Here is a 20,111-nt window from a genome sequence, read left to right as displayed (position 1 = left end):
TCCTAAGAATTTAATGATTCTTGGTGTGTAAAATTATTTCAATCTAGTTCCTTTTTCTCTTGTCCCCTTTTTAATACAAGCATCCAACTGTCATAGTTTTATGACTACAGACCAGATCAAAAAAGTAACTGAAGTACAGTTGATCCTTTAAGTTAAAGTGTATAAAAAGTATATAGCTTTATGAGAAGTCAACTACTGAATAACAAAATAACAAAATCATTTATAGTCTTTTTAGTTTAAACTGTCTTCATCTTGTTTTTATGGAAGTCATTGGTAAAGCTACAGTTGATTCAGAAGCCAGAACAAATCTTACAGTTTCTAGCTAATCAAAAGTCTTCTGCAAAGACATGCCTTTATACTGCAGTGGAAGAGATCAACTGCAGTTAACAGCTTAATGCAACAGCCTGTAAGAACTGCATCAACTACCACCTTTAATGAGTAATTTTTGAGGTTTATTATACCTTGGATAATAAATTAGAACTGCAACTGCAGCAACATGATTTACTGAGTATTTTTTTTTTAAACAACTTACAAAATACTAGGAACTTAACACCAATTAGAAGTATTCAGAAATAAAAGGAAAAAAATATTAATATTTACCAGAGTTTTCAGCCAGTCTGAACTTCCCACAACAGAGATATCTTCTCCACTGTTTACGGACATTCTCCTTTGTTACACAATAGAAGATAAAAATGAAGAACCCTGCAAAGCAATAACATTAAAGAATGTTGCAAAATTTACTTTTACTGCTTCTTGATGAACAATGTTTTGGTTTTCTTCCATTTCTTTTAAATTTCTAAACAAAACTAATGACACCTTTCTTTGGTGAAAAAGTTCACAACTCTGAACACTGAATAGTACTTTCCCCTTACATAGATGAGAGGAATCATACACACAAAGGCAAGAACAACAAATACAAACAAATCCACAAAGAGCATAAAAGCTTCCTTCTATCAGTTAAGAGGGGAAAAATTCTGTAGACCCTAAAATTTACTTAACACTTTTGGAAAATCATTCAAAGCAATGCTGAACAGAGGGCCTGATGGCACTGTCAAGCTACGCATCTGTTAGCACATGGTGCAGCACTGCTCCATCTTTTATTAGCAACTAGCCTGTTACCACCAACTGTAACAGAACCAGTAAAATTTTGAGCATTCATGCAAAGAAAATAGCTTGTATCTAAGCCAGTAATAAATAGTATCCCCTTTACCACAAATTCTAAGCCAAATATTTTCTAGAAGGGCTGAGGCTCACCCTTGTCTCTTGGCAGTGCCACATGACAGACTCACGGCCTGCTTCTCATTCACTTCTGACTGACACAGGGTGGGACCTAACTTTCCCTGCTTAGAAGTTGATCATCATCATCCCCCTTTAAGAAAAAGTGGCTCTCAATTTTTGCACAATTTTCCAGCTGCAATGTGTCCCTGATAACAGATGTGTTAGGTTTACAATTAATAGAAAACAATATGAAGAAAAACTAAATGATCAGACTGGTGCAGACACACGTGTACGTTATGTTTACATTGTTTTTAAGGCCAGTGAAGCATGTAAAATCCCACTAGAAGAGATTACTCACAACTTTCTTAACTTTGTCTTTTAGGATGAATTTTTGAAAGTAACCAAGTGTTGTTCTACCCAGATGGTTCTATACCATTCTCAAATGCAGTTTTGAAACACTGGCATAAGCTTAATTAAAGTCAATAGCACCTAGCATCTAACTTAAAACCCGGTAAAAGGGGAACGTAGCTTCACATAACAGGTTACTCTGACCACATAAAATCTAGTCTTGTGTTAGTTCAACACATTTGCATGCAAGACCTGGGAAGATATGTGTTCAACCCGCCCAAGTTACCAGAGTAAGGTACTCAAAAATCAACATACCAAACAGAGGAGGGTTATATAAACTGAACTGTAATTTTAATTGCTTTAGTCTCCCTGGGAAATCAGCCACCCAGTCATCTAAAGTGCCACTGAAGCAGAAGTGTGGATCCAAACTTTAGTAGGGCAATTCAGGTATACTTAGATAACTGCAGGCACCTACAGTACCTCCTATTCATATGAAGGCTTCTGCAGCCTCTGAAACTGCTTTTGGGTATGTCCAGTAGCATCTTGGCCTTTGCAAATGCTTAAGAGTTAGACCACTACCTCTTTTTCGATGCTGCACCCTTTCCTGTCTTGACGGCCCGTTTTTGACTGTCACACCTCACCCTTAAGCCTTAGGGGTAAGTGGAGAAATGATACAGTTTTCACTAAATTAATTGCATTATTATGTGAACACTTAGAGTAATCAAGTATTTACAACTGATCTGTTGACTAGAGAAATACAGTCACTTCTAATGGTGTCTGGTTTGCATACATTTTTAAAATGACAGTATTTATAGATATAAATATACTATACCTATAAAAAGTAGCTACTTTCCCATACCTTACTGTAACACAGCTGTAACTTAAGATTACACTAAAGCAGTATCATCTCTAATTTAATTAGTATGTTAAAGCATGTTAAATCACATCTTCATTGCTGAATCAAGAAAAGGCCATTTCCAAATGTTTTGTTCATTATATTATATGCAATGGGCTGTCACACAAAGGATGAACTTACCTTGCAAAGTGTTGAAAATAGTAAAGAGGTAAGTAAATACCTCATTTACTGTGAAGAAAGCAAATCCCCAAGTAATTCCCAACAAGAATGTGAGGCCAGCAACACTCCTAAGGTCTTGAATGCTGGTTTTTCTTTGAGCACCAAGTTGTTTTTTCTTTTTGATACGACAGAGCTGGATCAGCACAACAATGAACATGCTGATATTGATCAGGAATATCAGGCAAAAGTATCCCACAGCAGTAATATAAAAGACAATTCTGTTTTTTATCCAGCAGCTAGAACACAAGAACAGTCTGTCAACCATTATCAGAAAGAGAAATTATGTAAAACAAGCATGAGATAAAGGTGTAGTTTGTTGCACATGCAAACCATTTTTGCCTCTTTAGTAAAAAGGATTTTTTGGCCAAAGGGTAAGAGCTTTCATATAGGCAATAAGCACAAAATACATGACATACAGCTGAGCTACACGGTTTCAAAGCTCTCCCACTGCTTCCCTCTCTTCCCCACCTTTACTTTAAAGAAAAGCAATTTTACAGGACCTCCCTTCCACCCACCCCCAGAAAAGCACCTCCCTTTAACTCACAATTCATCAGGTCTGTTTATTGAAACCTTTCCAGTGGTTATAAGTCCATAATTATCTGGTGATATTGCCAACACAATGGACACAACTACTGCTGGTAACCCTAAGAGATTATGAGTAAACACATATTAAAGGTCTTTTCAAACCTAAACAATTCTATGATTCTATAAGTGAAAATCATGACAAAGACAATATTATGAGGACTTGAAATTACTCTATTTTTTCTATGAAATCTACAACTTATTTCTGAAATTCATCTGTTGAATTCTGTTGACTACTATTGTCTGAAAGAATCTAAAAACTGGAGCATTCAAACTGCTCAGGAGTGTAACTTCCCAAGAAACAAGAGTTATTCTCCACAGCTAGCTCCAAACCTTTCTGAATCAGGCAATAAATACTATCATTCAAACTGATTTAAAACATCAAATACAGCATACCTGATTTTCTTTCCAACATCTGTTTTAAGAAATTGTTTTTAGTGTCTTCATTCATGTTTACTTAAGTAGTCAGAGAGAATAATCAGGTCCAGAATCTCTGCATCCTTTATCCAGTTAGACCTGTTTTGCTGCTTTTTGTTAGTAACACCAGTATCCCAGAAATGGAATATTTATATATACTTACTAGCATTTATTTTTAAAACACAACCGACACTATCTGTCTGGTAAATGGAAATATGCACATTCAAAATTGGTTCTATTGTACTGGCACAAGAGAAAATAATTATCAGTTTTCATTGCAGCAGCTTCAGTTCTGCAGTTAGGGCGGAGTTCCCTCCCTCAGAAAGGTGGAATATATAGGATCAGGTTTACTGATAATGAATACCTGATCACTGCAAGGTCGTCAAATTAATAACTGCTTCATTGTCATTTCTGAACTGTGTCACATTCACTGAAATACCTGATAAGAGGATTTATCTACATAGCATCCAAAAGAAAAAAAATACATACCCCAACCAACAATGCAAAATTTAAGAATGTATTTCCGCACATAGGTATTAAAGACTTTCACAAGGGCTAGATACATGTGGAAAGCTTCCAGGCCCATCCAGGTGAATGAAACCAAGAGGAAATAGTGAAGAAATACTGCAACTGCAATGCACAGGCCTTGCGTATCATACAGTGCAATCCATGAGTCAAGGAGGAAAATTAAGTTGAGTAGAAGTAATGCAGCACATAGCTGAATAAGGATTTTGGAGGGGTAGTCTCTCCGGATTTTCCTAAAAAAAAGCAGATTTGTGAGATGACATCAATTACCCATGGATCCCTGGCTCACCTCCTATCTTGTAGTCCTTAGTGCACAAACGTTAAGAAAAAAATCATTTACGTATTTTCATTCAGGTATATTGCTTCATATATTGCATTTATACACAGAGAGTAATTTACAAAAGATTTCCAAATTAACAGTCTGTCTGAATAAATTTTGCTGTAATAAATAAAAAAAAATAATGTGGATTCTTAAGATTAAGAATTATTAGTACCATGATTTTTTTCTTTAACATTGTGTGTTGGACTTCTTGTTACAGTACTTCTAAAACACAAAATGGGACTATTCTTTATTGCTAAGATAGGTTAGGCTTTTGACTGGGCTTCTAAAGCCTTGATAGATACAAGTCCTTGATAACAGGATAATGAGAGAGTAAATGTGTGCTGAATAACTTCGAGGAGGATTTCCAAAACACAGTATGGAGGATTCAATACTTAAGACTCAAACATAACAAAATGTTCCAACAAACAAATAAGAATACAAATTTATTTTAAAACACTATCATTCTGCGCTGCTCTCTGTATGTTATACTTTAAACACATTCCTTCACACTTCTATTATGATAATCCATTATACTTAAGAGTGCTACTTCTTCACTTCTTACTGCATAGAGCCCCATGATTAATTCACTTGTCCACAAGATTAACATTCCTGAAGACTGAATCAACACCTTCCTGGTAAACTGGACAAATTTGTGCATTATTAAGAGACAGAATTTGTACCTATTGGAAAGGACTTGGCAGTGAAGACTACAAACAATCACTATTGAAGAATAATGGGAACTTAGTTGAACAGGTACTTACTCAAAGGCTATGTAGGTCACAAGAGTAATAGAAAGAAATATTGCAGAGAGGCCACATCCTATATAGGATATAAAAGTCAGTACCAATTCTTGTGTGGGACTCAAAGGAGCATTTCCATACAAGTTCTAAAATGGAAACAGAACTTAATTTCAGAGAACATGTTTATTAAATGGAAAAAGAGAAAAAAACCAAAACCAAAACGCACCTTTCCCTTTGCAATTAAACCAAACAAAAATAAGGAAACAGTTATTTTCATCATGGATCTGATAAAAGGTTAACAGAAAAACTGAAAATCCAATCTAATTCTGCAAGGAACCGGGAGTTGCACTCAATGATCCTTATGGGTCCCTTCAAATCTGAGATATTCTATGATTCTAATTGTGAAATTCCACTTGATTAAAAACCTGTTTTAAATTTGATTTATCCTAATTTTTATTTCCTACAATATAAACTGCTGAAATGCAAAAGCTGCAGTTCAATAAGTCCTTAAGAAATTTTTTACTCCAATGGAACTCATGGGCCACCATTCAACAGCTTAAGCATGTGACTAATTGTATGGCTATATGTACTAATACTGCAGTGAATAAAACCTGAGTAGCATTTCATAGGTGGTATGTGCTGTATGTGCTTACTGAATACTCATTTGCTTAAGATAACACGTGCTTCAATGTGTTCTTGAATCATTGCATAATTTTTTTAATAATTACCATCAAAACTGCAAAGCTCGTGAGGTGGTTGCATGAACAGACCGTTTCATTTACTCTACTTTCTTTAACTATGCAACCTTCGTATGACCAGCCTCCATGTCCACCTGTTAAAGAAAACAGCTTTTTTATTCATAAAAGCCTTATATTAACATTATTAACATGAGTTAACATAGCATGGTATATAACATAAGATCAAGTACTTACCATTTTTATTAAAATCCCAAAAAGCACATCTAACTGTTGAGTTATCCTGTTTAGGAAGTTAAAAAAAAAGATGGTTTACTAAACTTTGAGTTTAAGATCAAGTAATTTATCTACAAAATGCAGGCAAAAATACTGTATACAGCAAATATACCTGGTTTACATGAACACAAAATGAATTTAAGTGCATAGAATGGATTCATATTGCAACATGCATGTGAAAATATGCTGAACAAATCTGAAGTCACCACACGGGAGCTAGCTTTTGTGCTTATGCTAAGATTCCGTTTCTGGTAGAACATTATGAATACTCTTCCATTGTCTTCCCACACTACACAGATTATTGGGATTTCTCATCCTTCCTGATTTTGTAAGTATAAAGAACATGACCACGCAGAAAAGGAAAAAAAAATCGTTTGCAAACATTTGATCACTTTGTATTACCATGATGATAAAGGTTTTATATATAATTTCACACACACACACGAAAATCCTAAAAACAGTAGCAGTAATACACTATACTGCTACGACTACTGACGCTTCTACAGTTACATCTCGAAACTCAGTTTTATATCAATACAAGTAAAGACTACACTAAGCCAGTTCTTGAAAAAAGCTTCAGGTACATCACTGGAATTGCTACAATTTTCAGTTTATAAAATTTTAGTATTTAAAACTCTTTTAAGATATGGTATAGAATATTTTAATCCTTGATGCTCATTTAGGAAAGAGATCCTGTATATGAGTACTAATACTTCCAGATGACAGAATCCTATGTTCCAATTTAAGGAACAACATTCTCCCTAAGAGAAAAAGACTTATTTTGCTTTTCTGGCCATGCAGCACCTACAGATGTCATGACTGCAGTATCTCCATAGCAACCCCCACTGTCAGGCCTTTATCTAAGAGGTTTTTTTCTTTGAAGAAGTAAACAGAAGGGTAGATAGGAAAGATATAAACTGGATGGGTAAGTGACAGAGCAAAATTACCTAAAACTATTTGAGAACAAAAATTCATGAGTCATAAATAAGCAAAGATGAATGATTTTGAAAGTCCAGATGGAGATGAAATGTCCACACTAGTAAAGCAGAACCAATCAATCTGTATTCTTAGTACAGTATTTCTTCAACAACTCTAATGGAGGCACTGAAATGTACTTTAAGTCTGCCAAAGTGTAAATCATACCTGATTAGGTTTGATATTCTGTAAAGTGACAGTAACGTTTGCCTTTAAGTTACTAATTGTGAGGTTAGCAACACTTGATGATATAACATTGCTGATTAAACATGCATTCTTCAAGGACAGATCCTGGAACGGCAAAAAAATCATATAATTTTAAAATATTAAAGGAAACAACAGTAAAGTACAGCACCCACAAGCTCAATTCTTATGTGGAATGAGCACTGGACAAACACAATTACTTTTTAAATCAGGAAGCTGTGAAATGTGTTTTGTGGGAAAAAAAGTCCAGTCATGTTTTATTTTGCTCTAGGCTTCAGTTTAAAACCCTTATGAACAGAGGATCAGAAAGATACCTGGAACACGGTGGTCTTTTTAAAGAAGTTGAATATAATTCTAGAAGCTAAGTCCACCTCTTCAGGGGGTAAATTTGTCAGCAATGATGAAGGAAGTGTAATTGATCCGAGATTATTTAAATCATGAATCGTATTAATGCCTAGAGAGATCTGGAAAATAAATGCAAGGATTATACTTCATTTCAGTCCCTAAAGAAAAATTAAATTATGACTTGTTTTCAGTTTAGAACTTTGAAATACGTATCTCAGCAATCACTGTCAGGAACTCACTGCTGCTTTCATTCCTCTCCTGCTCCAATGCATAAATAGCATCTGCAGGCCCAAAAAGGATGCAACTCATTTCAGGTCTGCCTACCATTGAAAATGCTCTGGCTTTACCTGGCTTACAGGGACAGAACACATCACTGTGGTGAAAAATAGTGATTTGAAAAAGGTGAACAGCAACAACCTAGGTAGGTCTATGTAACTCTGTAGGGAGATTAACATTTCACCACACAGAAGCCTACAAAGGCAAATAATTTTTATACCCCATACGAAGTATGCCAGAATTCAGAAAAACTGTAAACAGTCATTGTTTGCAAATAGCTTTTTAAGTGCAGTAGGTTAAGCAAAATCTAAGAACATAAACCATGCTTTTATGATCATGTGGCAAAAATGACAAAAATAAAACTGGATAAGCTACAATTCAGATATCTCAAGAGGTTAGTGTTCTAAAATTATAAAAAAAAGGTTTGAACTTTCACCAAGTTATCTGTGCTGTACTTACGGGACAGACAGCTTCATTTAGTACAAAATCTCTAACGTTTTCTTGTAGCATGAGTCACTTTGTATTTACACACAAATATCATCTCAGAGTTCCTGAGAGATGTGAAACATCAGAAGAAGTGAAGAAATAAATTATCTACGTATGCAAAGAATGGCTGTAGTAGAGAAGCAGTGTGAGCTCCCCACAGTGCCCTAACAATATGGGGTTTAATTTTTCTGTTTAGACCAGTAGTCTCCAAACTATTTTGATCATTCTCTCCCTAAAAATTTTTTGAGCATGCACCCCAAAATGTATCTATTTATAAGTTATATGCATATAGTACTGTACTAATATATTATGCACATTACAAAACACAAAAAAAAGAAATTTTAAAAGGATGAGATAAAGATTAAACATATTTTTTAAAAAAAATATTATTTTTATTAATCATATAAAACCATCTTCTTCCCACACCCAAATGCACTGTTGTGTGTATGTCCTGGGGTACTCACACCCCACTTTGGAGATCACTGGTTTAGACAGTCACCAAAGGAATCACAAATCAATTCCACAAAAGCACTCCTGGTGCTTTGGTTTGAACTGGATGATACTTGTTGAAAATTCTCTGTATTTCATTGCCAGTTCCATGAGATTTCCAGAAAAGCATTATTTAGCAAAAACCTGGTTTTCAGCACTACCACCTCCTAGTCACCTCACATTCAGGCACCACATATTGCTAAGAAAATAGAAAAGAACTCAAAGGTTAGCATTTCATATAATTTTCAGTATCACAGAACAGTTCCATTACTACTACAAGTCACACTACATTAAGATATTCCCTTCTCTGAGAAGCCAGAATGTGCTAAAATTTGTTCAGAACTTTCCATCTCTTCCTTGCTTAAGCCTCCAGGACTGGCACTGTCCAAAGTATTATTTCCTCAACCAGGAGGGAGGTTCTGAGTGAGACAAAGTGGATCCAAACTTTCTAAGCACTTCTTTCTTGGTGAAACCAACTAGTCATGAGTGACAAACAGACGAATGTCATTATCCAGGAAGCATATTATTTCTTTCCTGGAACCTGCTGCAGTTAACCTCTAACAGATGAAGCCATCTGGGAACACTCCTTGACAAATTTCAGGGCTGTCATGGTGGGTGATTAAATGACTCCTGATTCAGGTGTTTTGAAGCAAAATTGTTCCACCAAGTGCTCTGTCCATTCTGGTGTTGTGACTGTACCCTCTCTTAACAGCTTCTTAGTCAAATGCAGGTTTCTGCTAAGTTTGTTACTTATTTACACAACAGAAAATTAAAGGAAAAACTATGAAGGGCTACAAAAACTCTTCTTCTCAAACTACTGTGAACAAAAGATCCTGAAATTGTGACATGAACACAGAAAAAACGCATGCTATATATAAAGATAAACCCATAAATACCTAAAAATAAATGTTTGAGAATTTTTAAGTAGTTAGAATTATCAGTGTTTAACCTGGAGATCAGTTGAGTCCTGGACAGCAAAAGACATTTGGTTGGAGCGGATGCTGTTGGTTTTGACAACTGCCAGAGCCAAGGAAGGGGATGCAAAATCAGCAGACACTGCTGAAAAGTTTAGTTTTAGGCCAATATAATCCACAAGTTTTATAATTCTGTTAAGAAAAAAGAGATACTTAGTCTTACCAAGCACATACACCCAAAATTCTCAGGTCAGTTGCAGTTATGGAGCAGCAATCCAAGCACAGTGTAAAATACAGCTGACTGCTCACTTATTGCAGTGTCAACACAAAAAAATACACTGTTTTCCATGGTATGATATTATAGTACAGCTGGTAACACTAGAATGATACTCCCTTCTGTTTTGCATTAGTACATTAAAGAGTAAGAAATATTCTTTTTGTTATGATTATGAAATAATGAAACTTGCTGAAGCAAATTTATCAAGACAGTCAATACAACACACGTTTAATGTACTGCCAGAACGACCTACCTGTTAGAAATTTGGGGTGGTAATGGTTGAGAAGCAGTTAGGACTTTGCTAACCTGACTAACCATCCTTTCTACATCTTTTGGCTCTACTTTTCCAGCTGCTAAATCATTTTCTATTTTGGACACAATTTGTTCAGCTGTGGTGACAGTAATGGTGGTATATACAGAAGTTGTGTATGCGGTTGCTGATAGTATCTTTCCTGTGACAAAAGAAAAGTTGTGCATTTATTTAAACATGGTGTTCAACAAATGAAGTAAGCTTTGAGAAGCAGAAAAAATAAGCGGTTCTCTTGACCAATAAACCTTATCACAACTGTAAAGTCTCTCAACAGAGACAATCCTTTTTTCTCCCTATCAGCTACTTTGCAAATAGCCATACCTCTAATCTAATGAAAACATAAGGCAATGTTTCAAATGGCCAGCATTAATTTCCATTTTTGTTGATTACAAAGTTCCTCACATCAGACAATTAGTGATGTTAAATAATCTATTATTTTGGATTTTTAGCCACTGGATGTCTGAAAGCAGAATAAATTCAAGCTAAGATCAGCAATTCAAAAAGAAGCTTGTAAAGATGCATACAATCTTCATAGGAAAATACATACCAACTAAGAATATTTCTAATCAACAGCAATATTTTAAGGAAGATCCAACACTGACTTGCAATAGTTTAAATACTAGCTTCGTAAAAAAACATAGCTACCTGGCTCTGTGACTTAATTTTTTCTGCCAAAGGTACCTGTTGGGAACTTAGCACAGTACCTATCTATCACAGTTACCAATCAATTTGTAGAGTGAGGTATCGCTCATCATGGCTAAAGGCATCAGAATGTATTTTAGAACAAGTATATACCTCATGAGAGTTGTCTCAGGTTTTTCACAGTAACTGGAAGGTCACAGTTCAGAAATATAACCTTGTTTAATAAAGTTCAAAAGCAAATACAGTATATGGCATTAAAAAAAAAAAATGTCATATTTACCTGTGCTTCCATTAGGCAGGCTACCATGGCCATCAGCAGTAGAATGAGGATGAGAAGCTGAGACAGAATGGTTGATAGGACTAATAGTAGGGGTCAAAGTTATTGTGAATGGAGTAAGGGGAAGAATGGGTGCTGTAGTAACATTTTTGTTAGCAGGACCACGTTGGGTCAAATCTGTAGCAGGATGAATTTGTGCAACAGATTTGGTGGTAGCCTCAAAGTGAGGAATTGCTGTTGAAGGTTTGGGGGAAAGCTCTGAAGAGGAAACTGCAGAGTGTTTAGTGAAACCTACAGAAGGAGAAACTGTAATAGGCTTGCTAAGATATGCAGCCTCAGATTTAACTGAGAAAGCAGCATTAGTGAAAGATTTTGTTGCAGGTGTGGAAATAGCAACAGATTTATAAGAAGCTATGGAAGGAAAAGTTGGCACAGTAGGTTGTGCAAGAGACTCAGAAGAGGGAAGTGTAGTGGTAACACTGGTGGAAAACTCAGAAGTTTCAGCAGTAGATGCAGCAGAAGTTTCAGAGAGAGCATCTGTAGTGGGAGATGTGGAGAGAGTTTCAGAAAAAGAAATCTCTGTGAATGGTGGGATCAGTGGTCTAATTATGGGGCTTTGTTTGGTAGAAATCATTGTAGGGGAAAAAGTATTAGATTTGGGGGAAATCTTTTTAGGGAGAGAAGAACGAGGCAAATGAACCCGTATAGAATCAGGTGGTATTTGTATAGTACTGTAAAAAAAAAAAAAAAGCACAGAGATGCATGTTAAATTTAACATTGTTTATATTGTAATTAAATAGAGTAGTAACAGAGGAATATATATGAATGATATGGACATAATACTAATAATCTGTATTGTAAAATCAATCTGGTTGGATATTTCATGAATTCCGCAACATTTTGAGTGTTCCGCTATTTTATTTTGCTGTAGCCATTAACTAGCAAGTCCTATACTACTACTGCCTTTGCTGCCTGTCCTGGAGGTGACCTGATCCTGAACACAACAGCTTTCTGCATCAGGAGATTAAAAAAAGGAAAGGAAAAAAAAAAAAAAAAAGCCGGGGGGGGGAGGGAGAAGGGGAAGAGAAGGAAGAGAAGGGATGTGAGAGGAAGAGGGAGAACAAGCAGGCAGCTATATACAGCAATGTCTGTCAGGTTGTTCTAGTGGAGTCCTTCCTAGCTATTACACTACAACATGGAAGTTGAATCTATTAATGCATTAGAAAATTCAGGAAATAAACAAGTCACATTTTGTATTTACACTTACTATGTGTGTAATTCTTCAGCAGTCAAGGAACAATACTTCAGTGATGAACAACAGCACCGTTCTGACAAATAAGCATTAATCTAGTTTATCTTGAAGTATAAAAATTGCTAATACTGTTAAGTAGGATATTCAAATAAACATGTGTTTTATGTTTTGTAAGCAATAGTGCATATTGCATATTTGATTTTGAGTTTTCTTCTGAATTTACATTTGCAAAATAGATCTTGACCAGTCAGAACACTATAATATCTACAGATTTTTGCTCAATGTCTCACAAGTACAGATTTCTCTTTTTGTCATTGGAAAAAAACCCCAACAAAATGCAAAGATACATCTTTGAAACAAAGAGACAAATGGTAAGAATTACCACTCCATACTGCCACAATATCACTAAGAAAGCTTGGGTGTTTTATAAACTTTTCAATTCAGATCACCTTTTCAGTAACACATTTAAGTTCTCAAGTAATTTTACACCTAATCCTTTCACAGTCTGCTTTATTAATTTACTCAGCAATTTTATACCAAATCTTTTTAAAAAATATTTCTACCTTCCCCCTCCCCACCCAAAAATCAGAAGGCTGCATTTTTGATGTATTTACATTGTTGAACAAAAAATTATTTTTATCTAAAAATAAATAATAATCTTTTCTTTTAGCTACCTGGAGGTCAAGTATAAAGAAAGGAAATTTAATCTGAAGGGGGAACTGTGATGAGAATGTGTTTAAAGCATAACTTACCAAGTTGGCTTATTTCTGCTTTGTCTTTTAAACTGCTTATGTTCTCTCTCTCAGCCAACTTCATTATAAAACTGCAGTGTAGACTATAATGAGAAGAAAAAGCCTTAGACTTGAGAAACAGATCTGCCTCACCTTTGCAACACATTATCACATGCTAAGTGAAAGAACATTAGCACAAATGCTAATTGTGAAAGCGTATTTTTCCTAGGCTCTTTCAGATTTGGGGATATTTTTTATGCACATAAAACACTAAATAGAAGAGTAAAACATCAGTTTGTGGCAGCTTATTTTCTCTTTTCTCTATAGACACTGTTAATTCTTGAATGGGGTCCTCCCTAATTAATATTAGCCATTAAAGATTTGATAATTTTGTTAAGATAATAATGTAATCTCCACTGCTACTCTGAAGAAACTCCAGAGAAGAACTAGCAAGTGTTCTAGGTGGCTATGTCAGTGTATATCAGAACTCTATCACCTGGGGAAAGCCAGTGTCCTCACTTTAGACTAATGACCCACTCAAGCGTATAACTACACATGTACTATTATAGACTGATCACTTGAAACCCTGCCTAAACTAGCAAACCTATAGTAAGTATTAGTGTTCACCAAACTCAAACATATAGGTCAAAGAAAAGGCAACACATAAAAGATGAAGTGAAGCTTGTTTCCAACTAACAAGAATGAAAAAAAGTAGCCTAATTATTGCCAGTATATGACATGTGATCTGACTGTCTATTACTATTTGAGTGTTTTAAACTTCTCTTTCACCCTTACCCAGGAAGACAAACCCCAAATTCAAGTATCTAGGGAAATGAAGTTACACATTTTGTCTTTATTAGCATATAGTGTTTCCAAGCTGATCAGTTTAAAGGACCAGCAATTTAGTGGTCCTTTGGCAGACATTAACTACATTTCAGGGTTTCCAGGATCACCTCTGTGGAGCTGCCCTGCCATTCTGATACACCATGGCATCTGAACTGGTAACCTTCTGAGGCTTCCCCTGCCCTGAGGATGGCTGGTTTCCCAAGCTGAAAAACAGCAGCTTGGGATGTCTGAAGCAATTCCCTCATACAGATTGCATTGTAATCACAAATTCTGGACATTTAGTGGTCTGGTCTCAAATCCCATAGTGTTAGTGGTTAAGTTGCTGTGTGACTCAGCTAATACAAAGATGCGGAAGAAATAGAGCAGGCAGCCCTGTACTTGACCAGAAGATTAATAAAAAGCATTACAGTTTGGTTAAAAAAAAACCTAAAAAAATCTTTAAAAAATCACTAATTCTAGGATAATAATGAGATCAGAATTTCTGGCAGTCTAAATACATTTCTCCAGTCTGTTTCTCAAACTTCCTAAAAAGATTGGTTTTCTTCCGTTATATAGCCATTCATATTTACTTTATCACAAGACAATATATGAGCTTTTAAATATATGAGCATTTAAAAAAATAAGAACAAACCTCTGGTTTTCTGCACTGCATTCCATAACAGAGGACTGTAATGACAAGTGAAAACAGAAAGAAATTGTTTTATCAGGAGAAAATGGGACTGATAGATAATTATATTATCAGAAATAAGTTGGAAAGAACATTTCCAAGCAGTAACAAGAATTAGTAACCTTACCTCACTTATTGCTTGCAAGGTTTTGTTGAACTCTGCAATTCTTTAAAACAAAAAGTTACCATTATGGAGGCTTTCTAGCAACACTTCTAAAGACAATTACAACAGTTAATAAAAAAACCCAAGCAATTACTGGGGAAAAAATATTTCCAGTTGATCAGTGATTTTTAAAAATTGTGCCAGTTCTAATATTGTAAAACTGCTTTTTAAAGGATTAAGCATTTTAGAAGTTGCGTTTTATTAGTCACTCAAAAAACTAAGTTTAAACCTCTGTTAACATTACTCCACTTCTTTAAGTTATTTAAAGAGCAACAGATCAATCTCAATGTTGACTTTTGGCAACCAAGCATTTGGAACGGAATTTTAAGTTTATACTCAAATGTACAGAAATAAAATTGAGTAAGAAATACAGATTTCTTCTACAAACAAGACCTGTTGGCCAATTACATCTTTTTGATTTTCAGGGCAAGTTTTGGAAATAGCAGTAAATATTCACTCATTCAAATCTCCCCTTATAAAGAAGAAACTACACCAAAATAAAAATATGGATATGACTATGACAATATGTATTAAAAACCATGCAGCTATGCAAGTTTTCTTAGTAATTCCTAAGAAACAGACTGAACCCCCTGAAATTATATAAAAAAAAATTCATGAAGAGCAGCAGCCAGACTGGCATTCTCAACAATCCACAGCTCATGTCCTCAGGTATTATTATTACTACTATTAAGATCACTGGCATATAAATGACAAGGCCTTTGGGCCTTGATGAGCCCCAGTGAAAGTGAAGGACCTAAAAGAAAATCAACAAGTCTATCAGTTCTTAAATAAACTCCAGTGGTACATAAAACAAAACTAAGGCTATTCTAACCAATATGAACTTTATGTTAAAGGAAGTAACTTACAATGCCTCAAAATTTTAATTTATAAAATGCAGGGATAAGAGAGTCTGCTAACCACATGGAAGGTCTCACTATCTTTTTCAAATATAACAGGAATTTCAATCCTTATTCAAAACTAGTTACCTCAGTTCTTGTGGGGTAGGTGCTGGAATTGCAATTACTTTCGTAACTTGATTGTTGGTGGTTATGTTATTAATCTGTTAAAAACAAAGATTCCATAGCTATAGTAAAACCACTAATTTTTAGCCTTAAAAGAAACATGTTAATTTCACACATTTTAACAGTCTGAAATTCCAAAGATATGCACATTTTCTCATGAATACCCTTCAAAAAATATTTACCATGACATTGTTTTCACAACTTACGGAAGACATTGGCTCAATCTAGTACAGACTGAATAACAGGATCTGATTTGTGAAAGATATCGGCAAAAGGATAGTGACCTCACCATATCTCATGTTGGAAAAAGAGGAATTTGGCTTAGTTTGCAACAAAGAGAGCTTAGACCAGACTCCAAACAAACTTTTAAGTGCAGCAATGGGACAAGCTCCATAATAGGTGTAAGTTAGAGACAACATTGAACCCTGGGAGTAAGAAGTCAAGAACTGAGGTGAAAGACATGTTAAGAATGATCTGAATACCTAGCCTTAGGGCTGGTAGATACACTAAGGTTTATCTAAAGGCCCTTTATAGATCTGCATTCTGATGTTCTTCTGGTTGCCGCCATTACTGGTTATTTTTACATTTCATGCAAGCAGCAAGTACCATGATGAAAATGTTATCTAACATATATGGTATTGACATTACCTAAGAAATATTGTGCTAAAAAGTAAAAGTGTTTCAAGACACAGGAAACCCATTTTTCTAGTAGCTGTAAGCATAACATTTATATACTAGGATGGTTTCAGTAGGCATTATCACCACTGAAATGCAACACGATGCAGAGGTGGCTTTTGCCAGCTGTCTACCCTCTACCAAACTCGGTGCTCTATGTGCACCTGTTCAGTAGTTCTCTGCAGTGATTTTACTCCTTTCAAGCTTGCAGAGATTGGCATGTGAAATCTCAGACTGAGGGCAGACAGAGTTGTGCAGGAGAAAGACACAAGGTCCTTTACAAGCTAATGTCTTTTCCCTCCCTTAAGCTTTCCATCTATGACAACTAATCATTCTAATCATCATAGTATTACCTCAATATTGAATAATCTATACGGCCATTGTTTTGCATACCATTCTCTTAAAACTGTTGTGTGGTATATGTGGACACACTCATGTCACATAGGCCTATTGCAAAATTAATAACTGATATACCACATGCCAAAAACCATAGAATGATATTCTCAACATGAATTATTCCCGGATGCAATCCAACTTAATTTAGGCCCACATTGTTGCCATCTAATGATGCTCACCTTCTAAAGTAAAGTGCCTAAATTAATCTCCAAAGGAATATCCTGTATGCCTAAATGTAGATTCTTAATTAGACAGTTCCTCTCTCCAGACTTCCCAGCGCTTCCCCCTCCTTTCAGTGACTATATAGAGAATACAGGCCCTTACTGCAGGAAGTTTACTTAGTTTAAATTCTAAAATTTAGCAGCAAAGCAGTAAGAGAGAGAGTAGATCCATCCACTGCAAATATTAACTTGTACTGCAAACTGTATTTGAAATAAAATAAAACTATATAAAAAAATCATGTCAGGATATCAGCATGTTAATTGTAGACCAAGAAACTCATTTCAACTTTCCTTACAACAAAGTTTTAAAAGACAGAGCACTTACTATTTCTACATTTAGTGACGTGTTACCTTCTTCGCTTGCCTGAAGTTTTACCTTGCCCACATAGAACACTAAAACCAAAAGATAAAAAAGTTAAGAAAATCAATGGAGAATGGCATGATGTAAAATTATTTGAGAATTTAAAAATTCACTATGTTGTTTTAAAATAGAAGGGAAATAAGAACACTTATGCTAGCTTTTCTAATATTTCATTGGTTTTGCAATTGTTCTTCCATTTCTTCACTTACTATTTCCACAAATGAATTAGTCCAATAACTTCATTATTATCTGTATACTTACTTTTGCTTGCTGTTTCTAAATTCCTTCTATTTTTTTCTTTTTTTTTGGTTGGTTGGTTTTCCCCCAAAACAGAAAAACTGTACTGCACATTACTATTACTGCAACTCCAACTCCCTCAACAAGAACAAAATGCGTGGATAAAGGCAAAGTGATACTCTGAAAATTATTCCCTCATGAATTTAAGAACTTTCAGAATACCATAATTCAAAGCATCATTCAACAGTCCTTGAGAACTGGTAGGCCCATCTTGGAGACAAAAAGTAACTTCTATGACATTTCTCTTCCTGTAGCCACAAATTCAAGTGCAGGTATAGAGAAAGACCTGTACAGGAATGCATACATTACATCACCCAAATCATCTAGTAGTTTACTGTGTCAACCAGTAGGGAAACTTTGGGGCAGTGGGGAGCAGATACTCTTTTTACTCTATGAAGTACCCAGCATATGGCTACTTGGCAGAAGTGACTTTCCTAGGTATTTCTCACAGAAGCCATTTATCAAAGTATTTTGGAAGGCAGCAACACGTATCAACAAAATCTTCTTTTACTGGGTTTTTGCTAACACACGTAAAGGGAACACCACTGCCCTTTCCATTTTCCTTTGTTTGCCTGTTTTGTCACATCACACTTTTAAAATACACACAGGCTTTTACAATTAGTCACCTAAACACTATTTCAACTTCTATTCCTGATACAGAGTTAGGCCAAATATGGCAAACAATGTCTACAATAGCATACTAGTTTCTTGTTTTTTCAAAGAAGTTGTATAAAATCTAAATTAGAAAAAAACCTGATATGCTTTTACATAGCAACTAAAAGTTGTCTTATTACTCGGAATAGAAAATAGTTGGACATTTTTTTAGTAAGAAAAAAAGGAAAAAGAAAACTACTGACCTGAAAAATTACAGACAGGTGTTACGTTGCACAAAATAGTTTCTCCCGCTATAGCTTCTTTGGGGAAAAAAATAATTTAGTGAGTAAAAAGTTGGACTTAAACCCAGTACTAACAAACGTACATATTTTACAATCATTTCAGTGTTTTAAAGGTAAAAGTCCTTGCCTTTTAGCAATATTTCACATACTGTCTAGGCTTCACTTCTCTAGGGCACTTACCGTGACATTTTCCAAGACTCTGAATACTGAGTGAAACATGCTGATTTTGATTAATTAATTTTGAAAATTTTTCTGTAACAGTCTCCATGGAAAACCTACATGCAAGCAATCTTTTTTTTAAAAAAATCCAAATAAACCAGAAATCAACATATCATAAATAAGCCCTTCAAATATCACAGTATTTAATCACTAGGTAGCATATTATGTGCTTCTGAGGATCCTACTATAGATACTTATGATAGCATGAAACTAAAACTGTTCTACCTGATAGAACTAGAATTATGATGAGCAAACACATATACTCTCATCTAGCTGAACATGTCTTTAGCTAGTTACAGCAAGTTTTTGGCTGCTCCTATATTTTTAATACTACCTTACCTACACTGCAGACAAATAACACTGATCCCAAATTAAGGATACTGTAAACAGCTGGCTCGGTTGTATAAAATCAAAATAAAGGACCAGAAAGATATTTGCATCCAAGACAAAACTTATTCATACAATATACACTTGTTTATAAAAACAACATGGCAGCACAACTTTCCTTAATTAAGCAGAGAGATCAGGCTCCATTAGCAGAAAAACAAATGGCGTTTTATCTGCTGTTATCATTAGCTAGTACCAAATGAGATGGTAATTGTTTGGTTGGGATTTTTTTTCTGTGGTATAAAAATCTGCCTGTTATACCTTGATGCTTCATCAATTTTATTACCATCAACAAACAGCCATCAGAGGGTACAGACTGTGAGCTGGTGACAATATTAAAATTATTAGGAATATATTATTTTTTCAGACAGCAATTTAGATTTAAATATATTTGCCTTCCCTTTTGTTGGGAAGTTGTCAGTGAAATACTTATGAAAAATGTGTCAGCACTTTTTTAAACAATCCTTAAATAAATTAAATGTTCATAAAGAACTGAATTTGTCAAAATTATTAACTATATAAAGAATAACACTTATAACAACACTTATAAAAACCCAAGAAAAAATCCAGGAGTGACTCAAAAAT

General features: G+C 35.0%; 1 protein-coding gene across 8 annotated transcripts in view; it reads right to left on the bottom strand.

Moving 5' to 3' along the window:
- ADGRG2 (adhesion G protein-coupled receptor G2) overlaps positions 1–20,111 on the bottom strand; it is a 63,506-nt gene that overhangs the window by 8,128 nt on the left and 35,267 nt on the right. For all 8 annotated transcript variants that reach the window (XM_080377117.1, XM_080377120.1, XM_080377123.1 and 5 more), the window contains 19 exons: positions 18,882–18,938; positions 17,692–17,759; positions 16,039–16,112; positions 15,017–15,056; positions 14,854–14,888; positions 13,398–13,480; positions 12,661–12,721; positions 11,397–12,124; positions 10,418–10,616; positions 9,923–10,079; positions 7,692–7,841; positions 7,342–7,464; positions 6,160–6,205; positions 5,956–6,059; positions 5,249–5,373; positions 4,130–4,398; positions 3,186–3,285; positions 2,603–2,877; positions 601–702 (listed from right to left, as the gene is read on the bottom strand). In XM_080377117.1, coding sequence (XP_080233243.1) covers positions 601–702; positions 2,603–2,877; positions 3,186–3,285; positions 4,130–4,398; positions 5,249–5,373; positions 5,956–6,059; positions 6,160–6,205; positions 7,342–7,464; positions 7,692–7,841; positions 9,923–10,079; positions 10,418–10,616; positions 11,397–12,124; positions 12,661–12,721; positions 13,398–13,480; positions 14,854–14,888; positions 15,017–15,056; positions 16,039–16,112; positions 17,692–17,759; positions 18,882–18,938 — 2,796 coding nt within the window. The remainder of the gene's footprint in view (positions 1–600; positions 703–2,602; positions 2,878–3,185; positions 3,286–4,129; positions 4,399–5,248; positions 5,374–5,955; positions 6,060–6,159; positions 6,206–7,341; positions 7,465–7,691; positions 7,842–9,922; positions 10,080–10,417; positions 10,617–11,396; positions 12,125–12,660; positions 12,722–13,397; positions 13,481–14,853; positions 14,889–15,016; positions 15,057–16,038; positions 16,113–17,691; positions 17,760–18,881; positions 18,939–20,111) is intronic.

The sequence above is a fragment of the Falco punctatus genome (genome assembly GCF_963210335.1).
Source record: "Falco punctatus genome assembly, chromosome: 2".
NCBI lineage: Eukaryota > Metazoa > Chordata > Aves > Falconiformes > Falconidae > Falco > Falco punctatus.
Note: the sequence above shows the minus strand (reverse complement) of the source record. Positions and strands in the feature narration are given on the sequence as shown.